Below are 23,475 nucleotides of genomic sequence, written 5' to 3' on the forward strand. Positions count from 1 at the left end.
CCCCCCACCCTTGCACCCCTGTGCCTGCTCTGTCTGAGACGGGCTCAGGCTGCATGCCACCCAGACCCTGGGAAGGCGAGTGGCTATGGAGACCCAGTACCTGCTTAGCCTGCTTCCAGGACTCCTCCCACTGCTTGATGGTGCCATTAGCTTCTTCGAGCTCTTGCCGCAGCCTGGCCAGCTCAGCAGCCCCTGGCCCTGACAGGAAGGCAGGGGAAGTGCCTGGGGAGAAGCTACCAGAGGCAAAATGCTCCCAGATGCTGCTATTCATCCCGTTCAGACCTGCCTCAGGAAAGGGAGGAATGTGAGAGCTCTGGAGGGCTTCAGGCCTGGGCCCAGGCCATGGTCTTGTCCACTTTTGTCTGGCGGCTTCAAGGGGCTAGCTGTGTAAGGCTTCTGCCGTGTCAGGCTGGGGCCTCTCCCAGGTATGGAGGGCCCAAAGATGCATCAGACCTACTGTAGCACGACCTGCCACTCAACATTTGGCACTTAAGGATGGCTGGGTAGCTCAGCGGCTGAGCATCTGCCTTTGGCTCAGATCTGGGGATCAAGTGCCCCATTGGACTTCCTGCAGGGAGCCTGCTTCTCTTTCTGCCTAGGTCTCTGCCTCTCTCTCTCTCTCATGAATAAATAAATAAATCTTAACAAAAAATATTTTTAAAAAAATTTGGCACTTAGCTTCTGAGGCTTAGCATCCTCATCTGAAAAGTGAGGTTGCCATCACTTGCCTCACAGAGTGATTCAGGGGCTTCAGAAGTACTGCAGGAAAGCAATCTGTAGAGGGAGCAATTTGTGACTATGAGCTGACTTTCAGCCTAGAGGGAGGAGCACCTTCTTGCACCTGCTGTAAGGCTTGGGAGGAGAGTCAGGGGCAAAATGCAGGCTAGAGCTTCAGATGGAGGTACAGCTGGAACAAGAGGAGTTCAGGGAGCCCTGGGTTCATTCCCCTTGTTTTATGCTAAGGAAACAGATAAAACGTGTTGCTAAGAATCACACATACAGTAGGGGCGCCTGGGTGGCTCAGTTGGTTGGGGTTCCAACTCTTGGTTTTGGCTCAGGTCGTGATCTCAGGGTCATGCGAATCAAGCCCTATGTCAGGTGGCTTGAGATTCTCCCTCTGCCCCTTCTCCACACACTCCCTCACATGCATGCGCGCTCTCTCTCTAATAAATAAATAAATCTTAAAAAAAAAATCACACAAACAGTAAATAGTGGAGCCAATATACAGTCAGGATATCTGACTCCAAGGGCTTACACTTTTTGATGAGCTAAGCTGCATGCTCCTCCAACCATGCACTTGCTCAGTCTTTCTTTCTTTTTTTAAAGATTTTATTTATTTATTCATGAGACACACACAGAGAGAGACAGAGACATGGCAGAGGGAGAAGCAGGCTCCACATAGGGAGCCCGATGTGGGACTCGATCCTGGGTCTCCAGGATCACACCCTGGGCTGAAGGCGGCACTAAACTGCTGCCCCACACTTATTATTCTAATAATTTCTTTCTCATTCCCTTCCCAACTAATCCAGCCAGGATATTCCAGAACCTTCCAAGCAATACAAGTGCACCTTAAGTATGAGAGACGTCATCCTGTGTGGAGAGCCTGAGATGTGCGCTATCTATGAGCCTACATGCCCAGTCTCAGAGATGGGAATTCAGAACCAATATAACACCATCCCAGCAACAAGCTCTTCCCATGGACCTCTCCTCCACAACTCAGGTGGCATTTCCTCTCTTGGAAGAGAGCCACTTCCTCTCCTGATCATGTCCAGGTCAGATGACCTCTATTATTCTGAATCACAAACCCAGGCCTCTGACTCCACACAAGAGTGACAGTCCCTAAGTATGCTCTAATGTCTGTGCACCTCTGCCTTCCTCCCTGCCAGCTGGACCTGTTGAGCTCACAGTGTATCTAAAAGCTTCTGCTCAGTAACTACATAGAGAAGGAACGAATGAATGTGGGGTCAGTAAGAAGGGCTAGGGTCAAGACGCTTCCAGAACTGAGCAAGTCAGACAAATGTAACAGAAAGCATCTGAAGCTGACAAAAATCAACATAAAAAGGCAATGGCCACCTTCAAAACTGGAAAGATGCTAAGAAATCTCGAGTGAGATTAGGAAGCTCCCAAACCTGGTCAGAATGTCAAAGGCTCAGAGGCTTAGGCTCAGTGTGACCAGGAACCCCAGAACCCTGGGGGGAGGTTACTCCTGACCTCCTCCCAACAGCTTCTGGTTGGGAGATGGACTAAGCAGAGCAGCTGCTGTTTGAGAGGTGGCAGGCTGGGCCCAAGTGTTACGTCAGTGAATACTCAAACAGTGGCCGCCCATGAGAAGGTACCCTGCCCGAGCTGGTGGAGCCTGTGGCTCTCCACACCCTGCTTCTAACTAGGATTTGATGTGCCCTCTGGAACCCACAGTCCACACCATTCTAACTCTTGTGTACAGCCTTTGGAGTTACACCTGGGCAACCCTGAGCCTGTTCAGATTCTTCCTTTCACCTACTGTGAAGCTGGCTGTTTTGAGTCCCCCACGCAGAGTTCAAGGTGACAGGAAGAACTGGCACCTAGGCCCCTGTGCCTAAGGCCACTGCTTCTCACTACACACTGGCCCCTGTGCCCAACACTTCACTCTTGTCACTCCGTTTAAGCCTCACCCCTGTCTTATACAAAGAGGATGCTGCCATTACACAAACTTCAAGCAGAGAAAACTAAGAGAGGCTAAATTGCTTGTCTAGGTTTACCCAGCTAAGGAAAATGTGAGAGAGAGCCCGACCCACCTCCAAGCCATGAGCCCCTTACTTCAGCTTCTACTCTGCATTGCATCTGGCTGTGGCCAGATGCACTTTCCAAAAGCCCGGATTTTGCCCCAGATCTCAGAGACATAAAACCCCTCTTACCCAAAGATCCATGTGATGCTGAGGTCCCCAAAAATGTGTTTTCTGACTGGCTCAGGTGGCCCTGGGGCTGCTGCAGGAAATGTGAGGACAGACTGACAGGAGGGGATGGGGATGCTGAGTGAAAGGAAGCAGAACTGCCCAAGGAGCCAGGGATGTTCACGGGTGCAGAGCTCTGCAGCAAACTGCCACCTGTAAGAGAGGCCCCAGAGGGCCCAGTGAGGGCAGGGCAAGCTACACGGGGCAGGGTACAGCTCATCTACACCACCACCACCACCACCACCACCACCCACCTCCCCCGGCCAGGCTGGACCTCTAGGAGCCCGCCCTCATGCACTGCCCGCCCACTGCCCAGTACCAATTGTGATGCTGCCTGGGTGGGGCACCGTGCTGTTATCGAAAGTCTTCTCTAGGGCAGCCACCCCAAACTCGTTCAAGTCCAGGTCATCCAAGGCAGACTCTGAGGATAGAGAGATTAGGGTATGAGCCTCCTTGCCTCCCAAGGGACCACACAAACCTGAGTTCCAGGTCTTGCCTCCAGGACCCACCTGCCCTCTACTGCCTCCTCTTCCTGCTCAGTCCCACTAGACCCATGCTCTCAAGCCTCTGCCTGCTGGGCTGCTCCTCTGCCAACACAAATGCCCTGCACTGTCTGCCTTGCCAAGTCCAGCTCACATGGCTCTCTTTTCCGAAGCCTTCACTGATACTTCCGGGGGACCCAATGCAGGGTCTCTGAATCTGATGGAGATCTTATCTTGTCTCCTATTGTTACAGTTCATGTCTCATCCCTGAGTTCTCTAGGGGAAAGCAAGTCTCTCGGCCCTCAGGGGGTAGTATACGTAGTAGGTGCTCAACAAATACCACTGCCCTCTGCTGAACTAGACTGCGAGATTGGGAACAAAGTCCCTCCCTGAGGGCAGGAACACTGTCTCCATCTCTTAATATCCCAGTGCTTAAAACACAATCTGGCACAAAGTGGCACCCATAAATGGCTGCTGAGAGAGAGAGAGACAGTGGCTTCTAATAACCAGGAACTCTTGAGGACAGTTGCGCAGGTTGTTCACTACACAAGGATACCTAGTGAGAGAATGAGTGAGGGCTGAATGACCTATGCCATGGAATGAGACTACACTTGTCCAGAGGAAGAGGCATCTCTTTCTAATTTGCACAACAGAGCAAACTGGAGGGCTACTTTGCTATAAGGGCTAATCTTGGCCCTACACTTTGGGCTCATTTTCCCTTTAGCTCAAAGGCTCAGAGTGCCCACCCTCTGACTCTCCCAAGATAAACTGACAAGTGATAAGTACACTGGTTCGAATCTCACTCCAGAGACCTAGTTTCTCTAACTACAGGTCCAGTCCTGGACTTGGCAACAGAAATGGCCTAATTACCTATGACTGACTCTACCGTATCGCTGGTGGGATAGAAGGGCAGAGCATTTGCATTCATGCCAGGGACGCTGCTGGTGCCGGCAGGGCTAGGAGGAGTAGCTGCCAGGCTGGAGGTGATACTAGAAGAGATGCTTGAGGTCAGGGGGCTGCCCACGGGAAGGATGCCCAGCATGTCCTGCAACGAGAGAGGAGGAGAGGCAATGGGATGCCTGCTTATAGAGGCCATGGCCAGTGGCTGGAGATGGAGGCTGGGAGGAGGGGCAGAGGGAAATGGTGCATCCCAGCTCTCATACAGATAACCCCATCCCCAGACAGGACCCCACCCTCTTGACACCTTGTTGAGAGGCTGGAGTTGGAGAGCTGTGGCTTGCAGGCTGCAGGGCCCACTCACCCTGAAGTCCTGCAGTAGGGAAGGGAGAAGTAAGTCCAGTGCTGAGCAGAGTATAGGTGCTCAAGAAATATATATTTTTTGACTGATGACTGAGTCCAGGAGGTAAGGGGTTCCAGGGCCTGACCCCACTCTCTCTGGATTTGGGGCTGGGACCACACTTTAGTTCTGCCCTCAGTTTGTGGGGAAAGCAGTGGCCCCACTCCCTGAAGCCTGAGATTCTGGGCCTATCCTGTCCATAGCTAGTACCAGAAGGGAAGGAAGGGGGCTGAGAGCTATATACCTGTTTGGGCTGAAGGAGAGGCTGCTCTTGACTCCTGGGCTCTAGTGAGTGGGGTTTTAACTTGGCCTGAGAGAAAGAGAAGTCAGAGAGCAAGAAATCAATGTGATGCTTGGGAGTCCAGGAGTCCTCCCAAACCATCCACCTGCCATGGCCCACTGAGGCTGAAGGCATGTGTCCCACAATTCCCCTCCAAACACACACACTGGACTCACTCTCCACCCCTACTCCTTTACCTACCCTAGGAACCAAGTGAGCCGTTCTCTCCCCGCTGGGGACTCCAAGCCTCAGGTAAGTACAATTAGAGATTCTCTGTCCTGCTCCCCAAGGCCCTGCCACTCCATCAAGGCAGCATAGGGCAGGGAAAAGACTGGCTATGGGGTCATAAAACTGAGATAGTCTCTGTGACAGGGTGAGGTGCCTGGCCATGCTAACCTTCCTGTCTTCATTTGTAAAATCCGGATAGCCTCACTCACTCTGCTTAGTGTCGAAGAGGCTATGACCAGGGGCTTCCTAGCTCCCAATCATGTTCCCTCCCCAAAGCTGGGGCAAGACTGCCCTCCAGGGCTCCTCCTGTCCCATGCAAGGAGAAGGCTAACCTCACTGAGGTTCCCCTTGCAGCCCTTACCTGGCATTTAAAATTTTTCAGGTACTCAGCTCCCACCTGGTCTTCCCTCTCAAAGCCAGGAGCCTTCTTATAGCTGCCAGGGGCGAGGCCAGACTCCCCAGGGAAGACAATGCCTTCCAGGTTTGGGGGCTTCCTGATGGAGCCCGGGGGGGAGCCGCAGAGATTAGATGGGCTTCCTAGATTGCTGTTTCTACAGAGGAGCTGCAGAAAAGAAAGGGAGTAGCTTGGTGTGCAAAATGTGGGCTGCGGCACAACCCATCCTCCATCCCTTCCTCAGGAAAAGTCCTCAACAGGGCTCAGTTCTATTTTCATCTGCCAATGGGCAGCAACTACCATGCAGAGACCCCAAACCTCATGAGGAAATGACCGGGGGATGTGTGGCAGAAGGCTCGTGTCCCTTCTACCAGCTGTACCCAGGCTGACCAACGCAGGCTCTGGGTTTACTCCCCAACCCGCCCCAAGCAGATTTTGACAGAAACACCCGGAGGCAGAAAGGGCAGAACCCTTTGGCCTGAAGCAAAATATGAGGGCCCAAGCACTGGCTGTGAGGGAACTGGGGGCCTCAGAGGCAAGCGCTGAACTCCTGGCTAGCTGGAGCCCACCCACTCCCTGGACGGCCACGTACAGTGCTGAGGTCAGGGGCATGCGGGCTGGAAGGGCTCACGGGCACCGAGTCTCCGGCAGCAGATGGCATGTACAAGACAGGACCCGGCTGAGTGGGGCTCGACACGGTTGAGGAAGGCTGTAGATCGTCACTGAGGGGTGGCTCTGCAAGAGACAGGGTCAGGGTGTCAGCAGGCTCCTGTGTCAGCTCTATCCCTCCAAAAACACATCTGGGTCTTTTTCTAAGGAGAGCATGCACCCGCCCCCCCCTGCACAAAGGGAAGGCTCCTACCTTCCTTCTGTTAATATTACATACTGTGCACTTACTTTATGCCAGGCAATTTGTATTAACTGTGAATCTTCACAATGACTAGAAGATACAAAATATTGTAGTCTACATTCTACTGGTAAGGAAACTGGGGCTCAGAGAGATAAGGTTAGTCTCCCTAGGTGTTGGAGCTAGGAAACAGGAGACCTGGGATCTGAACTACTCCAAAGCCTGAGCCATTAATTACCCCTCCATGTGGTCCAGCTGCCCCTGGCTGGGGATGACCTCTGTGCCAAGAATACACTCCCCACTCTAAGGGCCCTCAGTGTATTTTTTTTTTTTAATTTTTATTTATTTATGATAGTCACACAGAGAGAGAGAGAGAGAAGCAGAGACGTAGGCAGAGGGAAAAGCAGGATCCATGCACCAGGAGCCCGATGTGGGATTCGATCCCGGGTCTCCAGGATCGCGCCCTGGGCCAAAGGCAGGCGCTAAACCGCTGCGCCACCCAGGGATCCCCCTCAGTGTACTTTTCACTCTAATCTCAGAGGTAAGGCCTGGCCCTGAAAAGAGGTGAAGGACAATCAGAGCAGTGGCTTGTGGTGGCCACAGGTTTTAACTCGATCCCCATCTCTGAGTTGGGCAGTGGTGGTCTGGAGTGCAGTGGAAGCACTGACAGCCACGCTGTCTGACACAGCAGCTATGAGCCACGTGCAGCTATGAGGGGCTGGTTGGAACTGAAACATGCTGTACCTAATTCAAGTGTACAACAAATTTCAAAGACTTAGTCTGGGGGGATAAAAAAGTAAAATATTGATTTTTATACTATTTTTGAAACGATATTTTATACTGGATTAACTAAAAATATACTGTAAAAATTTAGCCTTTTTTTAACATGGTTACTATAAAGTCTAAAATGACATAAGGAGGGCATCCTGGGTGGCTCAGCGGTTTAGCACCACCTTCGGCCCAGGGCGTGATCCTAGAGACCCGGGATCTAGTGCCACGTTGAGCTCCCTGCATAGAGCCTGCTTCTCTGCCTGTGTCTCTGCCTCTTTCTCTCTCATGAATAAATAGATACAATCTTTAAAAAAAAAAAAGACATAAGGAGGGCTGCAGTACATTTTCATGGAACAGCTCTGCTCTCAGCAGGATGGAGCGCCGTGTTCTATTAGTGATGTCGGTCATGGATGTAGCATGGTGTGGCTGCTGAGATCTGCCTACTTGGCTCTGGGAGGGTGCCTCACCCTGTCTGGGCCTGTGAGTGCCTGACTAGGGGCCCGGTCCTGCTCTCTGTCTCAGGACCCTGGAAGCTCCAGGGCTTTGAGGCCAGTTCCAGGGGGTAGATGCAGAGGGGGACTGGAACTTCCAGTGAGGACAGAGCCCGCTGCTGGCTGGCAAATGAGAGGTCACTCCTCTGACTGAGCCTGAGCAGAGGGTGAGGGGAGGAGGGTGGATAGGGCAATGGAAACAGCATACGTTCTACGTGGGCGAAGGCGCAGAAAGGTCCTCGGGGACAGCTGCCTGACTGCTGCATGTCGTTGCACTTGGTGGATTTATAGATCTGGAGGGCAGAACAGAGGCAGGTCAAGCTTAGGCAGAGAGGGACAGGCAGGCCTTCAACATGGAAGGATTAGTTTAGTAACTCTTTTCTCCTCCTAATTCCACATCATTTCCTTAAGTCTCTCTGTATTCACTTCTTACTCAAACTCCTGAAGCAGATAGGGCCACCCCCATGCCAAGGACACCCTCCCTTCTGGAGTCACAGATTCAACCAGTCCTTCTTTGGCCCTCACAAGGGATCTTTTCGATGCTGTTTCTCCACTCAGGGTCTTGTCCAGGGCTATGACCTCTAAATGCCCCTTTGGGCATTAAGAAAGTCAAGATCACAGGCAGCACCCACCCACCAGGGGGCACCCTGGGTTGGGATCTATGTCTAACTTTCCATCCTGCTATCTGTAACCCACATAAGGTGACCTCTATCCATATGTCTATCTCATGATGTCCTAGCCTCCATGGTCCCTTAGGCCAGGACAGCATGTGTCTCTTTATACCCTATACCAGATCTTAGAACACTGACGTGGCCCAAGGCTACAGCATGGGGCCAGTGGGCTGGGAAAATACAATAGAGAGGTTGCAGGTACCATCAACTCTGATCTGAAACACAAAAAAAGGGCTCTCTTATTTTTTAAATCCTGAGGTCACTGGATTGTAAGCACCATGAGTAGTACAAAGCCCAGAATGGCCAGGTCACTATGTCCAGTCCATATCTTCCCTGTCAGGAGGCCAGGGAGATACAAAATTAGGAGCAGGGGGCTGCTCAGTGACTATGGGCTCAGAACCAGGCAAGTGACCAAATTAGGGTACAGGGCTCCTTTAGGCACTGCCTGGGTGGGGGCCTCTTCCAGAACGGTGTCAGTGTCAGTTCTGCCCACATCTGCCCAGGCCTTCCTTTCCTTCTTCCTTGCTTCCCAAAAAGGGCATGTTAAGCCACCCACAGAACTCCTAGGGCCCCAGCCCCTGCTCCAACACCCACCTCTGGGTGGAACTGCTGCTCCGTGCGGGTGTGACAGTACTGGCAGGCATCTCCGTTCTCACACTTGCCAGGGTCTCCCCACTCATCCCCATGTTTTACGTTGGGACACGGAGATGACCTGGTCCAATTACATGATGGGGTCAGAGGGATATAGGAGAGGGAGAGAGTAGGAACTGGGGAATGCCAACTAGGTGCCTGTACAGGGCCCTCTTTGGTCTCCCTGCTTCACAGGGCCAGGCTCACAAAGAGAAAAGATGAGCTGCAGAGCGAGAGCCTTACTGGGGCCAGAAGCTAGACTCTGCTTCTGTGGAGCAGCGTGGCTGTATCAGCAAGGACACATTTTGTCCCCTTCCACCAGGTCCTCACACCAAGCACTTTGCAGCCCCACGACAGCCAAACCATACTTCCCATACAATGGCTTGCCCCAGCAGTCACCCCTGAGGATCAGAACTGGAGGGGCCTTAGAAATCATCTGACCCAAGATCCTTATTTCATGCCAGGGGAGAATCCCAGAGGACTCCCCGTCATGCAGCTATCCTGACCATCCCCTCCCTTTGTACCTGGGCCCTACAACCCTATAATCCCCAGGGCTGGCTTCCCTGCCCCCCTGCGAGCACACTAGAAGCAGCCCCCACCATGATGATTCCTTGCCACCCCTCCCTCCCATGACTGGCCTGCCTGGGCCAAAGGACCTGTATTTGTGTTTCCGGGGGCTCCGCCGCCGGTCCTTGCTGTTGTGGTAGTAGGGACAGGCATAGCCCTGGCGGCACAACCTCGGGGGCTTCTTGCATGGCTCCGTCTTATAGTTCCCCAGCACATAAGCGGTCTCTACACAGAGGGGTCAGAGGCAAGGGTCAGGAAGGTGGGGCAGAAGAAGCCACTTAGGAAGGAGTCCAGGAGCTCAGGCCACCTCCTCACGTGCCAACACCAAGACTGAGACCCAAGATAATCAAAACACTGTCCCTCACTGGGCTCACAGGGTAACACAGGGCAACTCAGGAGGGTCAAGCACAGGTGTATATAAACATACCTAAGTACGCTTGTGGGAAAGCCCCCTGAGGAAGTTGGGGAGCACCTGGACTGATCAGAGCAGATGTGTCTGGGGAAACTCGCCAGAAGTGCCCCCAGACGAAAGGGCTGTGGTTGGAAGAAAGCTGGGATGAAGAAGTGGTGGCTCTGGCTAGAGAATGCAGTAGGTGGTGTTGAGCCAAATCCTTAGGGTAGCTATGGGCAGGAGTGGAGAGAGGACACAGCTAGCAGGAGGAAGCATAGCCATTTGTGGGGCCACCTTTACCTTGCCACCGTGGCTCCTCACTGAGGATTTTTTCTATCATGGCGTGGCTCGCAGCCCCAGCCGTCTGGCCCTCTATGCTGCCCTCTACTGTGGTCTGGCCGTTCTGCAAGGCCTCCATCGCCTGGAGCTCTCTGAGAGGATAGGACAGAAAGTGGGGCCAGGGCATGAGGTGAGAAGCAGAGTACCAGCCCCTGCACCCCATCTATGGCAGTCACTGTGTCAGCAGCCAGGCCCCCACCTGGCCCACAGCCATCAGCCCACCTGATGTCGTAGACAGGGGAACGGAGGTCATGGGGCCCGTGGGCAAAAGCGCAGTGCAGGCCGTTTTTGGTGCAGTTGCCTTTTGAGTCTGTCTCATGGATACAGATTCCAGTTTTGTAGTAGCGCAGGTGGTACCTGCGCTCAGTGTCCCCTGTGGTCCTGTGCAGGAATGGGCACCTGAAACATTGGGGTGAGGGAGGGGTCACTCACCTTGCTCCTGTAGCCTGGGCAATCAGCCCCTACCCTGCCCTCCCCATTGAAGGCTTTCTCCAGGACTGGGACAGTGCGTGGATAGTGCGCTAAGGCCAGCAGCGAAGGGCCCTGCTGTGGGAACAAAATCACCCTCCCACCATCTGTCGGATGCTGTGGCTGGATGGGGGCCCAACAGGGGCCAGGATTCCTACTTCAGCCTGCTCAGCAAGGCCTCTCAAAGGCTACCTGGCCAGGGCCCTGGGCTGACTTGAAGCTCCAGAGGCGGCACACTTCTGAGAGAGCAAGTGCTGCCTGGATCCGCAGAGGTCCACAGAGCAAGGGCCTGCTCAAAGCATGGGTACCCCCTCATGCCGCAGGGCTTTATTTATCAGGCTGGGGCGGTGGGGATGACAAGTCTTGGACGTCTGGGAGAAGTGCACATGCAGGGATGGCTCAGTGAGCTATACCCACAGGCCTCTAGCAGGGTTTCCCATTACCACCTCTGCACAGTTCAAACAAGCAGGGTCAACAAATGCTCCCTCCCAATGATGTCCCCAGGTTTGCCTTTTCTTTTCTATTTAGAAGAAAATCCTGTGTAGAGTTTCCCAAAAGTGGGTAAAGAAGCCCCCCGCCCCAACTCTCAAGGATGGTGGGGTCTGAGCCCAAGTCCAGGCCACAGGAAAGCAGGCCAGGCTGTAGCAGTCGCCCCTGAAAGTAGCTTTTAGCTAGCTTGTTAGAATCTACCCAGCCTATTCTGAGAGCATCTGACCCAGAAGATAGGAGGCTCCTCTGAGGGTAGACTGAGGGGCAGGGCACTCACTCGTCGCCCTCCGGGCAGAGGCCTGTGGCCTCGTCGTACTTGGTGCAGTAGACGTCAGGGCTGTAGTTGAAGGTGCCGTCCCGACGGCGGATGGACCGGCGACGTCGCTGGTTCACGAAGTGCCAGTGGAAGCAGGTGTAGGGCCGGTGCTGAGTGCATTTGTGTTGTACAAAGAGGGGGCACTGCTCCGTGCGGAATTCCTTCAGGTACCTGCAGGGAGAGCCCCCACGTAGGGTGGGCCAGGAGCAGAGACTTAAGCCCTTTGCTTCTCAACAAGAAGTTAGCCACCAAGTCTTCTGAGGGCCCTACTCTGGGGTGCCAGTTCCATTAGGACAGAAGAGGCCCAGAGCTAAGGATAGACCTTAGCGTCCAGACCCTTCCTAGTACCCAGATCCCAAGCCAGCCTGAAGAGCAGGAACCACAGACCACAGCAGTCAGCTGTCTGCCGTGGCAGCCGTTGGAGGGCTTAACCAGTGGCTTAGTTCTCTGAGCCCGTGTGGTTTCCCACACCAAACCACTGATTGCAGACAAAGGGCTGCAAACAAGAGCATGAGGAGCCTCTCCCAAGCTCCCTGTAGGGTCCTCTGCTGCCCAGGTTTGCCTGCCAATCCCTAGGGGTCTCACCTGTCCCAGAAGCAGGGTTGGGGCTCCAGGCTGAGGGCTAGGGAGGCTACTGCTTTGGAACTGAAAGCCCAAGTCACAAGGTGTTCCTCTACTCAATCAGAATATCGTTGTCTGCTTACCTCCTCTCAGAAACACTTCCTAGCACTACACAGGTTAGTGCCTTTCTTAGAAAGGAGCTCCTTTTACAGAAGCATCTGAAGAGACTCTCCTTCCCAGCCTTGCCTGCCCCCAGCAGTCTCTGCGTACCTGCAACTGCATACCTGCAAAAGCTGGGGCTGTTTATGTTTTGGCTAACCTGGGGATTTGGGGGCACTGTGCTTTTGGCCTCCTCCCAACCTTCGTCCCTCTCCTCTGCATTTAATATCCAAGACACCCCAACACAGCACTCTCCCATGCACCACCCAGTGGAGGGCCCAAGACCCACTTACCCCCTTACAGAACACACCATCCGTGTTTTTGCTCACTCTATGTATCCAGGTGGAGGGTATCCTAGACTTGGGAGCCCCTGCACAGTGGGGACAGGCAGGCAGCATTCTTTACTCATTCCCTTAAGCCCTAACAATGCAGGGAAAAATGGCTTGACAGAGGATATTTGATACCAGGAATGAGGATGGTTCTAGAAGTCACAGAAGATTGTGTACAGAAGGGGACAGGGAGGGAACTACCACCTGACCTGAAGTAACTGTCCCGGCTTGGAGCAGCACCTGAAGCTAGAAGGCATGGGACAAAGGTGAGAAGATCCGGCTTATGCCAGGATACTTGAGGCCTTATTAGTCTGAGCATATGGAAGGTATAGGGATAGGTAGATTGAGGGCTAAGACTTTCCAGACAGGTTTTCTTTAACGCTAATAAAAAAGTGCTGAAGAAGCCTCTCCACCTTGAAGTGTAGAGAAGTATCCAGGTGTACTTAATGGGCCAGAGGAAGCTGGAGCTGGGTGCTCCCTGAGGAACACAAGTAAGGGTTTAAGGGGCAATAAACTTCCGAACAGAATCTGCTGTTCATTCAGCACATATTTGAGCATCTTCTAGGTGAAGGCGTGGTGGTAGTAGGCACTGAGGACCCTAATGAAGCAGGTCCTTGCCCTTGGAAGTCCATATTTTCATGGGAGAAACATAGAAATAATAGGCATAATCAACCAAGTGTGGAAAAGGTACAAGGGAGGTTTGCTGAGAGTTCCTTGGGAACCCAGAGCAGGGGGCCCAGGCTGGGACAGAGGAAGGGAAACGGGGAGGTGCTGGTGAGTGAAGAATGTGGGAAGGATGTTTTTAGGCAAAGGACTAAGTATGAGCTTTGAAAGAGTGTGTCTGCGTCCAAGAGCTCCAAGTACCTTTGTGGGATATGAGTGGGGCGGAAAGGAATTAGAAAGGGGAAATGAGGATAAGGTGAGGTGCAGGAGGAGCCAAATTTCAGGGACTGAGTCCCAGGTACATTCTGAGACACTGGAGAGAAACCTGGAAGTCTCCCGAGGGCCTGATGTTCTCCTGTCCCTTTTGGCACCAGAATAGCAAGTCTTTCTTCCTGTCTGGTTAGACAGAAAGCTGTACCTCATGTTGCACACATGTCCCAAACCCTGGCACTGAGTTGGGACACCTATCCTCCCAACTACTAGGCTGATCCCTCCTGGGCAGTGCATACTCTATCCATACTCCATACTCACTAGGAGATTAACTAGGAAGTAAGAGGTAGAATATGGGAGAGGAAGAAGCAGAATCCAGGGCCAGGAGCTGAGAAAGAGTGGTTAGGATTGTCAGATTAAACATGGGACAGACACCTAGTTAAATTGGAATTTCGGATAAACCAATATTTCATGGGGCATAACGATAATAAAAATGTATCCAATTATTTGAAATCCCAATCTAACTGGCACCATTTTTGTTTGCTAAATCTGCCAACCCTGAGTGGTACCTGTCTGCTTGGTATCAGTGCCTCAGTGAAAAACCAGGAGGCAGCCAGAGGAAGAAGAGCTCTAAGACACGGTCACCCTGACTTTGGGCATAGTCTATCCTCTTGGCCTGCTGGCTTGGGGCAGCCATGTCCCCAGTGCCACACGCAAATACCAGGGCTCCAGAAGGGCTCTGGCTGGCAGGAATGCCACAAAAGACAGACACAAGGCAACAAATTATCTCATTTTAAGTTGTAGGCCAGGGACTTGGTATCTTTTAATAAACCAGTCTCTTTGCTTCAAGCCTTTCCCCTGTCCAACTTATCCTAACAGCACTCAATTATTCTTCCTTAAGCCCAAATTTAATTCTCACTTTCTTAAAAGTCTTTAGCTTCCCCCAGTAGCTCCAGATAAACAATTCTTCAGCCTGGCATGAAGCCAGGCCCTATACATCTGGCCCAATAGATTTCTTCCAGCTTTATTTCCCTTGATTAATTTCCATTCCAGCTACTAAAACCGGAGTCCTTGGTGTCTTGCAAATAGATCTTTAACTTCCATCTCTTTATGTCCCCTTCCTTACCTGTAGAAATCTTTCAAGGCGGAATTCAATGGTAATAAATCTAATGCCATCACCTCCATGTTGCCTTCCTTGACTTCCACCTACCCTCCCCGTTCTGGCCTTGTCCCCAGCTAAAAGTTGTAATCTAAGTTTTGCCAGCACATTCTCTAGATATTTTTATAGCCTTTACTACCCTGCAATGCATGTTAATAATCTGTACATTTTCCTCTACTTTCTCTACTAGATTATATAATCCTTGACAGCAAGCAAAAATCAAGTACAGTTTGCTGAATGAATATAAGAAATGAAGTCACAGAAAAGGCAAACCCACAAAGCAATACCAACAGCTTGATGATGCCACCAGCAGGCAGAGCATTGAGAGGTGAAAGCCTAATCCCTATTCCCTTGTGAAAAGTACTACACTATTGGAAACCTGTAACTTAGGAGATAGGGCAGAGTGTCCTGCAGAAAAGCCTCATAAGAGAAGGGGCTGAGTGACCAAATTTACACAGAGAGCCCACTTTCAATCAACTACAATCAGAGGAGAGAAATTTCTAACCTTTTGCTAAAGTCATGAATGGAACTGTACCATCTGTTCCCTGGAACCAAAATGTTTGTTCAGAATGTTCCATTTTCCCTCTCCAATTTTGACCCTATGCTAAAAGGCAATGCAGTGCCCAGGAGGCAAGGAGAAAACCACTTAGAAATCACTTTTCTTTTTTCATGAATTGAAATAAAACATTTTCAGTGGAAATACACAACTGTCACTGTTAAGCTCCAATCCATCTCTTCATCTTTTTTTTTTTTTTTAAGATTTTATTTATTTATTCATGACAGATGCACAGAGAGAGAGAGGCAGAGACACAGGCAGAGGGAGAAGCAGGCCCCATGCAGGGAGCCTGATGTGGGACTCGATCCCGGGACTCCAGGATGGTGCTCTGGGCCAAAGGCAGGCACTAAACCGCTGAGCCACCCAGGGATCCCCTCTCTTCATCTTAAGGCTTTGAAAGTACAAGATCTATGAAATTAAATAGGTTGAAACTCACTCTTTAATTCAACCAAACTCTCAGGAAACCCAAGAAGTCTTGGGATCTAACCAAGGAGGGAAGACACACCAATTGTTCACTCCCCCCTCAAAGCTCTGGGAGGGCACAAGGGCCACACAGCTAAGTTCTTCACACTCTCACCTCCCAGGAATACCTGCACTCAAGGGTAAAACCCAGTAACATACAAGTTTCAAACTGTGAGGCCTCAGTGAGCTACTATGGCCAGAATGAGTCCAGAAACCACACAAGCCCTAGATAAAAGCTCTGTCAAAGAAAGCCACGCCTTCAACCTATAAAAGGATGACAAAACCTAGAGGGACACACAACTGCTCAGAGCTTCACCTTTAACTAAGCAGTGCCTCCATGTCTGGCCCACTGCTAAGCTTAAATCAAAGCTACCTTTCACTCCTTTTCAGGACATCACATTAATTATCCTAGCAATGGTTTATTTATAAATGTAAAAGATTATTATAAAAGTCACAATCCCACTTGTAAAAATTTTGGAAAATGGAGAAAAGGGCAAAATTACTCTTAATCCCATCACTAATAATGTTAGCCTTCTGGTAAATTTTCTCGGTATTTTTACACAGATATAATGTATCATGTTGCTAAGCCACTTACACAACTGTTAATACTTTTCTCTAAAACCTTAGAATCAAATATATGCAACCATTTTTTAAAAAATCAAATGATACTTTCAACATTTACTGGATTATTTTTATTTTCCAATTTTTTTAAAGAATTTATTCGAGAAAGAGAGAGCACAGTGGGGAACAGCAAAGGGAGAAGCAGGCTGTGGGGCTTGATCCCAGGACCCCAGGCTTGTGACTTGAGCCGAAGGCAGACACTTAACCACCCAGATGCCCAAATATTTTCTAAAATCCTAAGTAACAGCAAAAAGCAAGCTATTGGAAATCTAAATTAAATTAGCTGCCCCACTAATTGTGAGAGTATATAAGAGATTAACAATAAATTCAGTAATTTACATCACCCCAAAGGAGGTGTTAAATCACGTGCTAAACTGCTACCAGTTCAATTTCCAGCTAAACTTTAAATCCTATTCCAAGTTGTCTCACTTAATAGACCTATCAGTTTGGGTGTTTCACTCTCTTCCAGGGAGAAGTGTGAGGAGAATTTAAACAAAACTCAATAAACAGAAAAGTATCAGAGGTGACAGAAGAACTATGTAAGTTTAGAGGCAATGGGGAAAAGAGAGCTGGTGTTCTAATCCACATCTAGACCCCCACTGCCTCTACTCTGACTCTACCTGCCCTGTTGTCACTAACCTGCTCCCTCCCACAACAACCAGACTTCCTGTAAAGGACCAGTCAATAAGTATTTTAGACTTTCAGGGCCAAGAGGCCAAATTGAGAATATGTACTTATATAACAAGAGAGAAAACAAACTTCCACATTTTTCAATTGATGAAATTCAAAATCTGGTAATTAGCTACATTTTTTGTAGAGGTTCTACTAATAGATTAGATCAGATTTAGGGGGTGGGATCACATTTGCAAAGGTCCCTTTCATCAAATTGGTTACAAATGTTCACCTGTTAATATGCAGATTCTGTAATAAGATTTTACATATTTCATCTCTGAAAACATCTTTTCACATAGATAGGTATTGCGCCAAATACTGTTATCATTCCACAAGCATGATTTTAATTGAACACATTCTTCTCTTAGAAGACATTTATACAATTCTATTAGAGTCTTGATAGTTGCCTTTTAATCACTTCCAATCAAAGGTTTGGTGTAAACTCCTTAGTTCCACAAATGGATTTTGAAATAAGGAAATTTCTTTTCCATTCACATCAAACAGCAGTATCACTGCTAGAACCATAGTTTGTATTTAGAGATCATATCCACAGTAACTTTGTGTAGGAATGGAGATTTTGTCTTTAACTTTTGACAGTACAAAACGAAGTACATAAGATAGCTTGACATGACTTATGATTCAAACATCAGTTGTCAAAATGACTTTACTACAATTTAAGGTTTGCAAAGAAGCTGTTTGCCTTGTAATTTTAGGCTAAAGTCATTAAGAAACTTTATCAAGCCTGCAGCAAAGGCCAATTTCCAAAGCTATTCAGCATTCAGTAATAGTGGTTGAGAATGACGATTCTTCTCGTTCAGAAAAATTTCAACATCAGTCCTAAACTCAGAAAATTACAAGAAAACTTTATCACTGGTAAGTTGTCAAATTATTATGTACTAGGGCATGCTAGAATATTCAGCTTCTCTAACAAAAATTCTTGGAATTGATTATCATCGTGAAGTCCACAAGAGGGAGTGAAGTTCAGTGCTGATTCTAACAGTTCAGTAACATGATAGATTCAAATATTTTTCTGCAAAGTACCTGCTGAGGAAGGATATAATGAATAACCACAGGCTTTAAACACCTTACATTTTCACAAGCTTTATAAATTTGTCCAGTTAAATTTTTTCTGCTCCATATATATTCTTACCACCATCACCTGTAACAGATATTAGCAGATCACACTTCAGGTTGTACTGATCTTTTCTTTTTTTTTTTTGTACTGATCTTTTCTTTTTCTTTTTTTTAAATTTTTTTTTTTTTTTACTTATTTATTTATTTATCATAGTCACAGAGAGAGAGAGAGGCAGAGACACAGGCAGAGGGAGAAGCAGGCTCCATGCACTGGGAGCCCGATGTGGGATTCGATCCCAGGTCTCCAGGATCGCGCCCTGGGCCAAAGGCAGGCGCCAAACCGCTGCGCCACCCAGGGATCCCCTGTACTGATCTTTTCTTAAACGTTTTTGAAAACATTCTCAGCTGTCATTATTTTAAGTAGACTATTCGTTAATGCTAATTCTTCAGTCACTTCAAACGAGGGATTGATTCTGTGAAGAAACCAACAGTAACAGTGGCATCTGTTGACTCATCAAGAGCCAAGGAAAACCACATGAATTCATCTGCCTAGTGTTTTGACTACTGCTATTCCTCCCAAGGACTTCTACATTTTGAGAAGTTGTTCTTGCCAAAAGGCTAACACTTTTAAACACGTTTGTTTGCTCTCGACACATTTCTTCAGCATTGTATCAGTAAAAAGCTTTCCTTGTTCAGCTAATTGATGAGCCACTTGGGAAACCTACTCTAGTAGTAGCCTCATTTTCCTTTTTGTGAAGAAATTCTGCTGTGTGTGATGAAACAGTCCCTTTAAGACTTCCCTTCCTATGTGTTGGGACTATCGTGGCAACTATTTAGTCTGATAATGTCGATGGGTCCTCTCAGCACAGCTCTTACTAAGGATAGCTTTGCCAACTAATTTGATAACAAAAGAATGCACACTCTACTGTGCCCTAAAAACATGACATTCTAAGTCCATTTTTCTCTTCCTCACTTGTTCTGACATGATCAGTAGGCACTGATAATAAAGAATAAATAAAACATGATGTGCTGACACACACAGCACTGGAAACACCATCAAGTTGTACGGTGTCCTTGCCATTTGTAGTACATTGAACAGCAATGCCAAGTGAGGAGAATGCCACATATGGTCTCTGTCACAACGACAGAATCCTACAGTTACAGTGCAAAAACAGCTACAGAAAATATGTAAACCAACGGGGAAAGGGGTCCATTAAAGTTTTATTTATAGATGCTGAAATGTGAATTTCATATAATTTTCATGTGTCATCAAATATTACTGATTCTTTTTCAACTAATAAAAATGTAAAAGCAAAAAAAAAAGAAAGGTAAAAGCCATTCTTAGCTTACAGGCCATACAAAGGCAGGCAGGCTGCATTTTGCTCTGAAAAGCTGGTATTCCACAACATACCATAATCCTCCCCTCACATCTCTACACTTTTGATCATATTGCTCCTGGTGTCTAGATCACCCTTTGGCTTTTTTTTTTTTTTTTTTTACCCTTTTGGCTTCTCTGCATGAGGATTCCCCAACCCAGCCCACTGGTGTTAATCCCCCTCCTTCCATGTTTCCACTACAAGGTATAAATACAGCCCAGAGAGTCCCGACTGCAGTTGATTTCACCTGCTTTGTATGTAGCCATCTCTACACATTTCTGTACCTCTGCAAGAACAGGCTCACAGCAGGTATTCAAAATAGGTCTGTACAAGAAAAAGCAAAGACATAAAGCGTCACAAGTGGTACAAATCCGGTCCATAGCAGCTATATACTAATCCAGCAAAACAGCTTTGCGCAGTGGCAGTATCGTAGCCAATGAGGTTTATCCGAGGTGAGATTATTGCTAATTGAAAACTAATCCAGCAAAACAGAGAAACAATTCCAATCTCTGATTTACATGCTTCTCCTGGCAATTAATAATCCAGTAACTTCTCTAGCTATCTTCCCCATAATGTCTGCCCAGCCTTGTTCCTCACCCTGAACACTAATTTTGAGATCAGACTCACACACAGACTAGAAAAACAACCAGGCTTGCTCTATCATTCCTGGGGATGTATACAGATTGCTAGAAATGTATTAAATTCCTTTTTCTGTTTCTTCCAAAAACTAAGGTGTATTATGATGACTATTTGGCAAAAACTGAGTACAAACTAAGGATTTATCAAGAAAAATCTTGGATGCATGTCACCAGACTATAAATGGGGAGGGGGAAAAAACTGTAAGAGAAAATACATCCAATATGTTTGATTTTATTATTTTTTTAATCTGATTGATTTTAGAGGTTATCTAGACTTCTCTTTATTAAATTGTGATTACTTTTAGAGTTAAAAAATTTTTATTGGGAAAGAAATCCACAATATTAATGACAATTTGACAGGGAATCTATACTGATGCAAAATTAAAGATGTTAATAAGCCAAAAGAGTTCCTTTAAAGTTAAGTGAACTGTGGTAAATATTTTTTTAAAGTTCATAACTATTAGAATGTCATCCAGTTTATGATTTGTAAAACCTCATTTGGACACATATGCAGAATGGTTAGAGTAAACAGGCAAATAAGCAATACAGTGACGGCCTCTGGAAAAACAAGAGAAGAGATGGTGCTGAAACACCAGATTTGTTAAAGATGTGATGAATCCCAATACACAAAGTGAACAGCAACATGTGAGCCCAACAAAAGGGGACAATAGGCAAGAGACTGAGCCAACTGAAGAAACTCAGATACCCTCTCACCCCCCAACACAGAGATCATGACCCTGGAAGGCCGCAAGGAAGCACCTGCTTCTAGGGAGTCTGCTGCTTCTCTTGGCCAGTCAAATCACTGTTCACAAGCTGCACAAGGAAAATGTGATAGGTCTCCATCTCTAATAAGTCACAAATATTCATCTTTATTACAGCTAGTCTCATAAAAACTGAATTTCATCTTTTTCAAGCAATGTATAAGCTTTACCATGGAAACAGAATACAAAATTAAAATTAAAAAAAAAAAAAAAAAGTCTTGTTCTTCCTTTTTTTTTTTTTTTTTTTTTTTTTTTAAAGTAAGCTCTAGGGCAGCCCTGGTGGCACAGTGGTTTAGCACCGCCTGCAGGCCTGCAGCCCAGGGCATGATCCTGGAGACCCTGGATCGAGTCCCACGTCAGGCTCTCTGCATGGAGCCTGCTTCTCCCTCTGCCTGTGTCTCTGCCTCTCTCTCTCTGTCTCTATGAATAAATAAATAAAATCTTAAAAAAAAAATAAAGTAAGCTCTATTCCTAATGTGGGGCTTGATCTCAGGACTCCAAGATCAAGAGTCATGCTGGGACACCTGAGTGGCTCAGCAGTTGAGTGCCTGACTTCAGCTCAGGACATGATCCCAGAGTCCCTGCGCGGGGCCTGCTTTTCCTCCCTCTGCCTGTCCCTGCCTGTCTCTGTGTCTCTCATGAATAAATAAATAAAATCTTAAAAAAAATAAAATAAAGTAACCTACCCATACATGGGATGCCTGGGCAGCTCAGCAGTTGAGTGCCTGCCTTCAGCTGGCACTGATCCTGGAGTCCCAGGATCGAGTCCCACATCGGGCTCCCTGCATGGAGCCTGCTTCTCTCTCTGCCTCTCTCTATGTCTCTCACGAATAAATAAATAAATCTTAAAATATATATATACATATATTTAACCTACCCTTATATAACTCCTAGAAAAAAACTGAGCCACAGAAATCATAGATTATGGCTTTTCAAAATCATTTTTAAGGGGATCCCTATGTAGCTCAGCAGTTTAGCGCCAGCCTTTTGCCCAGGGCATGATCCTGGAGTCCTGGGATCGAGTCCCACATCAGGCTCCCTGGGTGAAGCCTGCTTCTCCCTCTATCTGTGTCTCTGCCTCTCTCTCATGAATAAACTCTTAAAAATATATATATATATATATACTTTAAATATATATATATACTTCTTACAATTTGCTGAAAATCTTCCCTAATTTTTGAAGAGCTAATACAAATTATTAGTTCTAGGGATCCCTGGGTGGCGCAGTGGTTTAGCGCCTGCCTTTGGCCCAGGGCGCGATCCTGGAGACCCGGGATCGAATCCCATATCGGGCTCCTGATGCATGGAGTCTGCTTCTTCCTCTGCCTATGTTTCTGCGCCTCTCTCTTTCTCTCTCTCTCTCTCTCTCTCTATGTGACTATCATAAATAAAAAAAAAAAAAAAAAAAAAACACAAATTATTAGTTCTAGATTTTATATAAGGATATAAATACACATTCTATTTTGATACCAAACATAACCCAGAAACCATACAACTGTGTAACAGTAACCACATTAGTGAGAGTTACTAGAAAATGGCTTTTAAGATTTTATTTATTTGAGAAAAAGAGAGGAGGGAGAGGAGTAGAGGGGGAGGGAGAGAGAGACTCATGCAAACTAGAAAAAGCAGACTCAATGCTGGGCTTGATCTCATGATCCTGAGATCACAACCTGAGCTGAAACCAAGAGTCCGACACTCAACTGACTGAGCTACTAAAGCAATCTACTCCCTCTTAAAATTTTTATTTACAGAAAATGTCTTCTAAAAACAACAACAATAAATAAATAGATAAATAAATAAATAAATAAATAAAAAACAAGACCAAATAAAGCTAAAATTTGTTAGCAAATATTTGAACAATTCTGAAAAAGCACCATAGACCTATAGAGATTTGGTTCTCAAATTTCAATTGATCCTGACTATGACATTCTCTCTGGCAAAAAAGCAAGCTCAGATAGTATTATTCATAGTATTATTCAGTATTCAGTACTATGCATTAAATAAAGTGTCTAATGCATTTGAGTGTGTCTGAACATTTTAGGCAGACTTTGATTCTATAACTGATTTTTTTTTTAATTTTTATTTATTTATGATAGTCACAGAGAGAGAGAGAGAGGCAGAGACACAGGCAGAGGGAGAAGCAGGCTCCATGCACCGGGAGCCCGACGTGGGACTCGATCCCGCGTCTCCAGGATCGCGCCCTGGGCCAAAGGCAGGCGCCAAACTGCTGCGCCACCCAGGGATCCCTCTATAACTGATTTTTAGCCAGAGCACATACAGTAGGATTTTACAGCCAGTATGAACCTCCTGGATTCAATAAAACTGTTCTAACACACAGAAACATACATAGGAACTCACAGTGTCTAAGTCCTACAAGCACTTATGAGAGCAAATGCTTTCAGGTCGAGGAGCCCTGATGGGTAAATGATTGGAGCCCACTCTTTACTGGGCAAGGTCTGACTCCATCCCAGCCAGGAGAATTAACAAGAGCCAATGATACAATATTGGCAGCTAGTCCTACATGTCCCCCTGCTTCCTTTTTTCCAGGATCACACCCTTGCCCTAGGAATTCTGGAACTAGTTAAACAGGAGAAAAAAATTCACGGAAGGTTCACTCACATCACAATTGTGGAGAATATATGT

The 23,475-nt window shown here is 47.5% G+C and overlaps 1 protein-coding gene, 2 long non-coding RNA genes and 1 pseudogene across 10 annotated transcripts in view; 2 read left to right on the forward strand and 2 right to left on the reverse strand.

Moving 5' to 3' along the window:
* The window catches only part of UNK (unk zinc finger), a 33,580-nt gene that overhangs the window by 2,971 nt on the left and 7,134 nt on the right, over positions 1-23,475 (reverse strand). For 2 of the 7 annotated variants that reach the window (XM_025468016.3, XM_025468015.3), the window contains exons 2-15: positions 11,553-11,762; positions 10,541-10,717; positions 10,280-10,410; positions 9,678-9,813; positions 8,986-9,103; positions 7,929-8,013; positions 6,204-6,346; positions 5,579-5,779; positions 4,954-5,019; positions 4,617-4,682; positions 4,283-4,457; positions 3,250-3,351; positions 2,895-3,083; positions 101-282 (exon numbers count right to left, since the gene is read on the reverse strand). In XM_025468016.3, coding sequence (XP_025323801.1) covers positions 101-282; positions 2,895-3,083; positions 3,250-3,351; positions 4,283-4,457; positions 4,617-4,682; positions 4,954-5,019; positions 5,579-5,779; positions 6,204-6,346; positions 7,929-8,013; positions 8,986-9,103; positions 9,678-9,813; positions 10,280-10,410; positions 10,541-10,717; positions 11,553-11,762 — 1,981 coding nt within the window. The remainder of the gene's footprint in view (positions 1-100; positions 283-2,894; positions 3,084-3,249; positions 3,352-4,282; positions 4,458-4,616; positions 4,683-4,953; positions 5,020-5,578; positions 5,780-6,203; positions 6,347-7,928; positions 8,014-8,985; positions 9,104-9,677; positions 9,814-10,279; positions 10,411-10,540; positions 10,718-11,552; positions 11,763-23,475) is intronic. The other 5 variants (XM_025468011.3, XM_035720475.2, XM_025468017.3 and 2 more) reach the window with 4 other exon arrangements.
* LOC125755798 (uncharacterized) lies at positions 5,195-17,902 on the forward strand. The gene is made up of 2 exons (XR_007413137.1): positions 5,195-5,241; positions 14,863-17,902. It is a non-coding gene; the product is annotated as an uncharacterized LOC125755798 (long non-coding RNA).
* On the reverse strand, positions 17,305-23,445 carry LOC125755797 (uncharacterized). Of its 2 annotated transcripts, none has more exons than XR_007413136.1 (2): positions 19,681-23,445; positions 17,305-18,024 (listed from the first exon to the last, which is right to left on the reverse strand). It is a non-coding gene; the product is annotated as an uncharacterized LOC125755797 (long non-coding RNA). The 2 variants fall into 2 exon arrangements; XR_007413135.1 differs by having other exon boundaries at positions 17,305-18,027.
* Positions 19,841-20,009, forward strand: LOC112673021 (U4 spliceosomal RNA; annotated as a pseudogene).

This window comes from Canis lupus, chromosome 9 (genome assembly GCF_003254725.2).
Source record: "Canis lupus dingo isolate Sandy chromosome 9, ASM325472v2, whole genome shotgun sequence".
Lineage (NCBI taxonomy): Eukaryota > Metazoa > Chordata > Mammalia > Carnivora > Canidae > Canis > Canis lupus.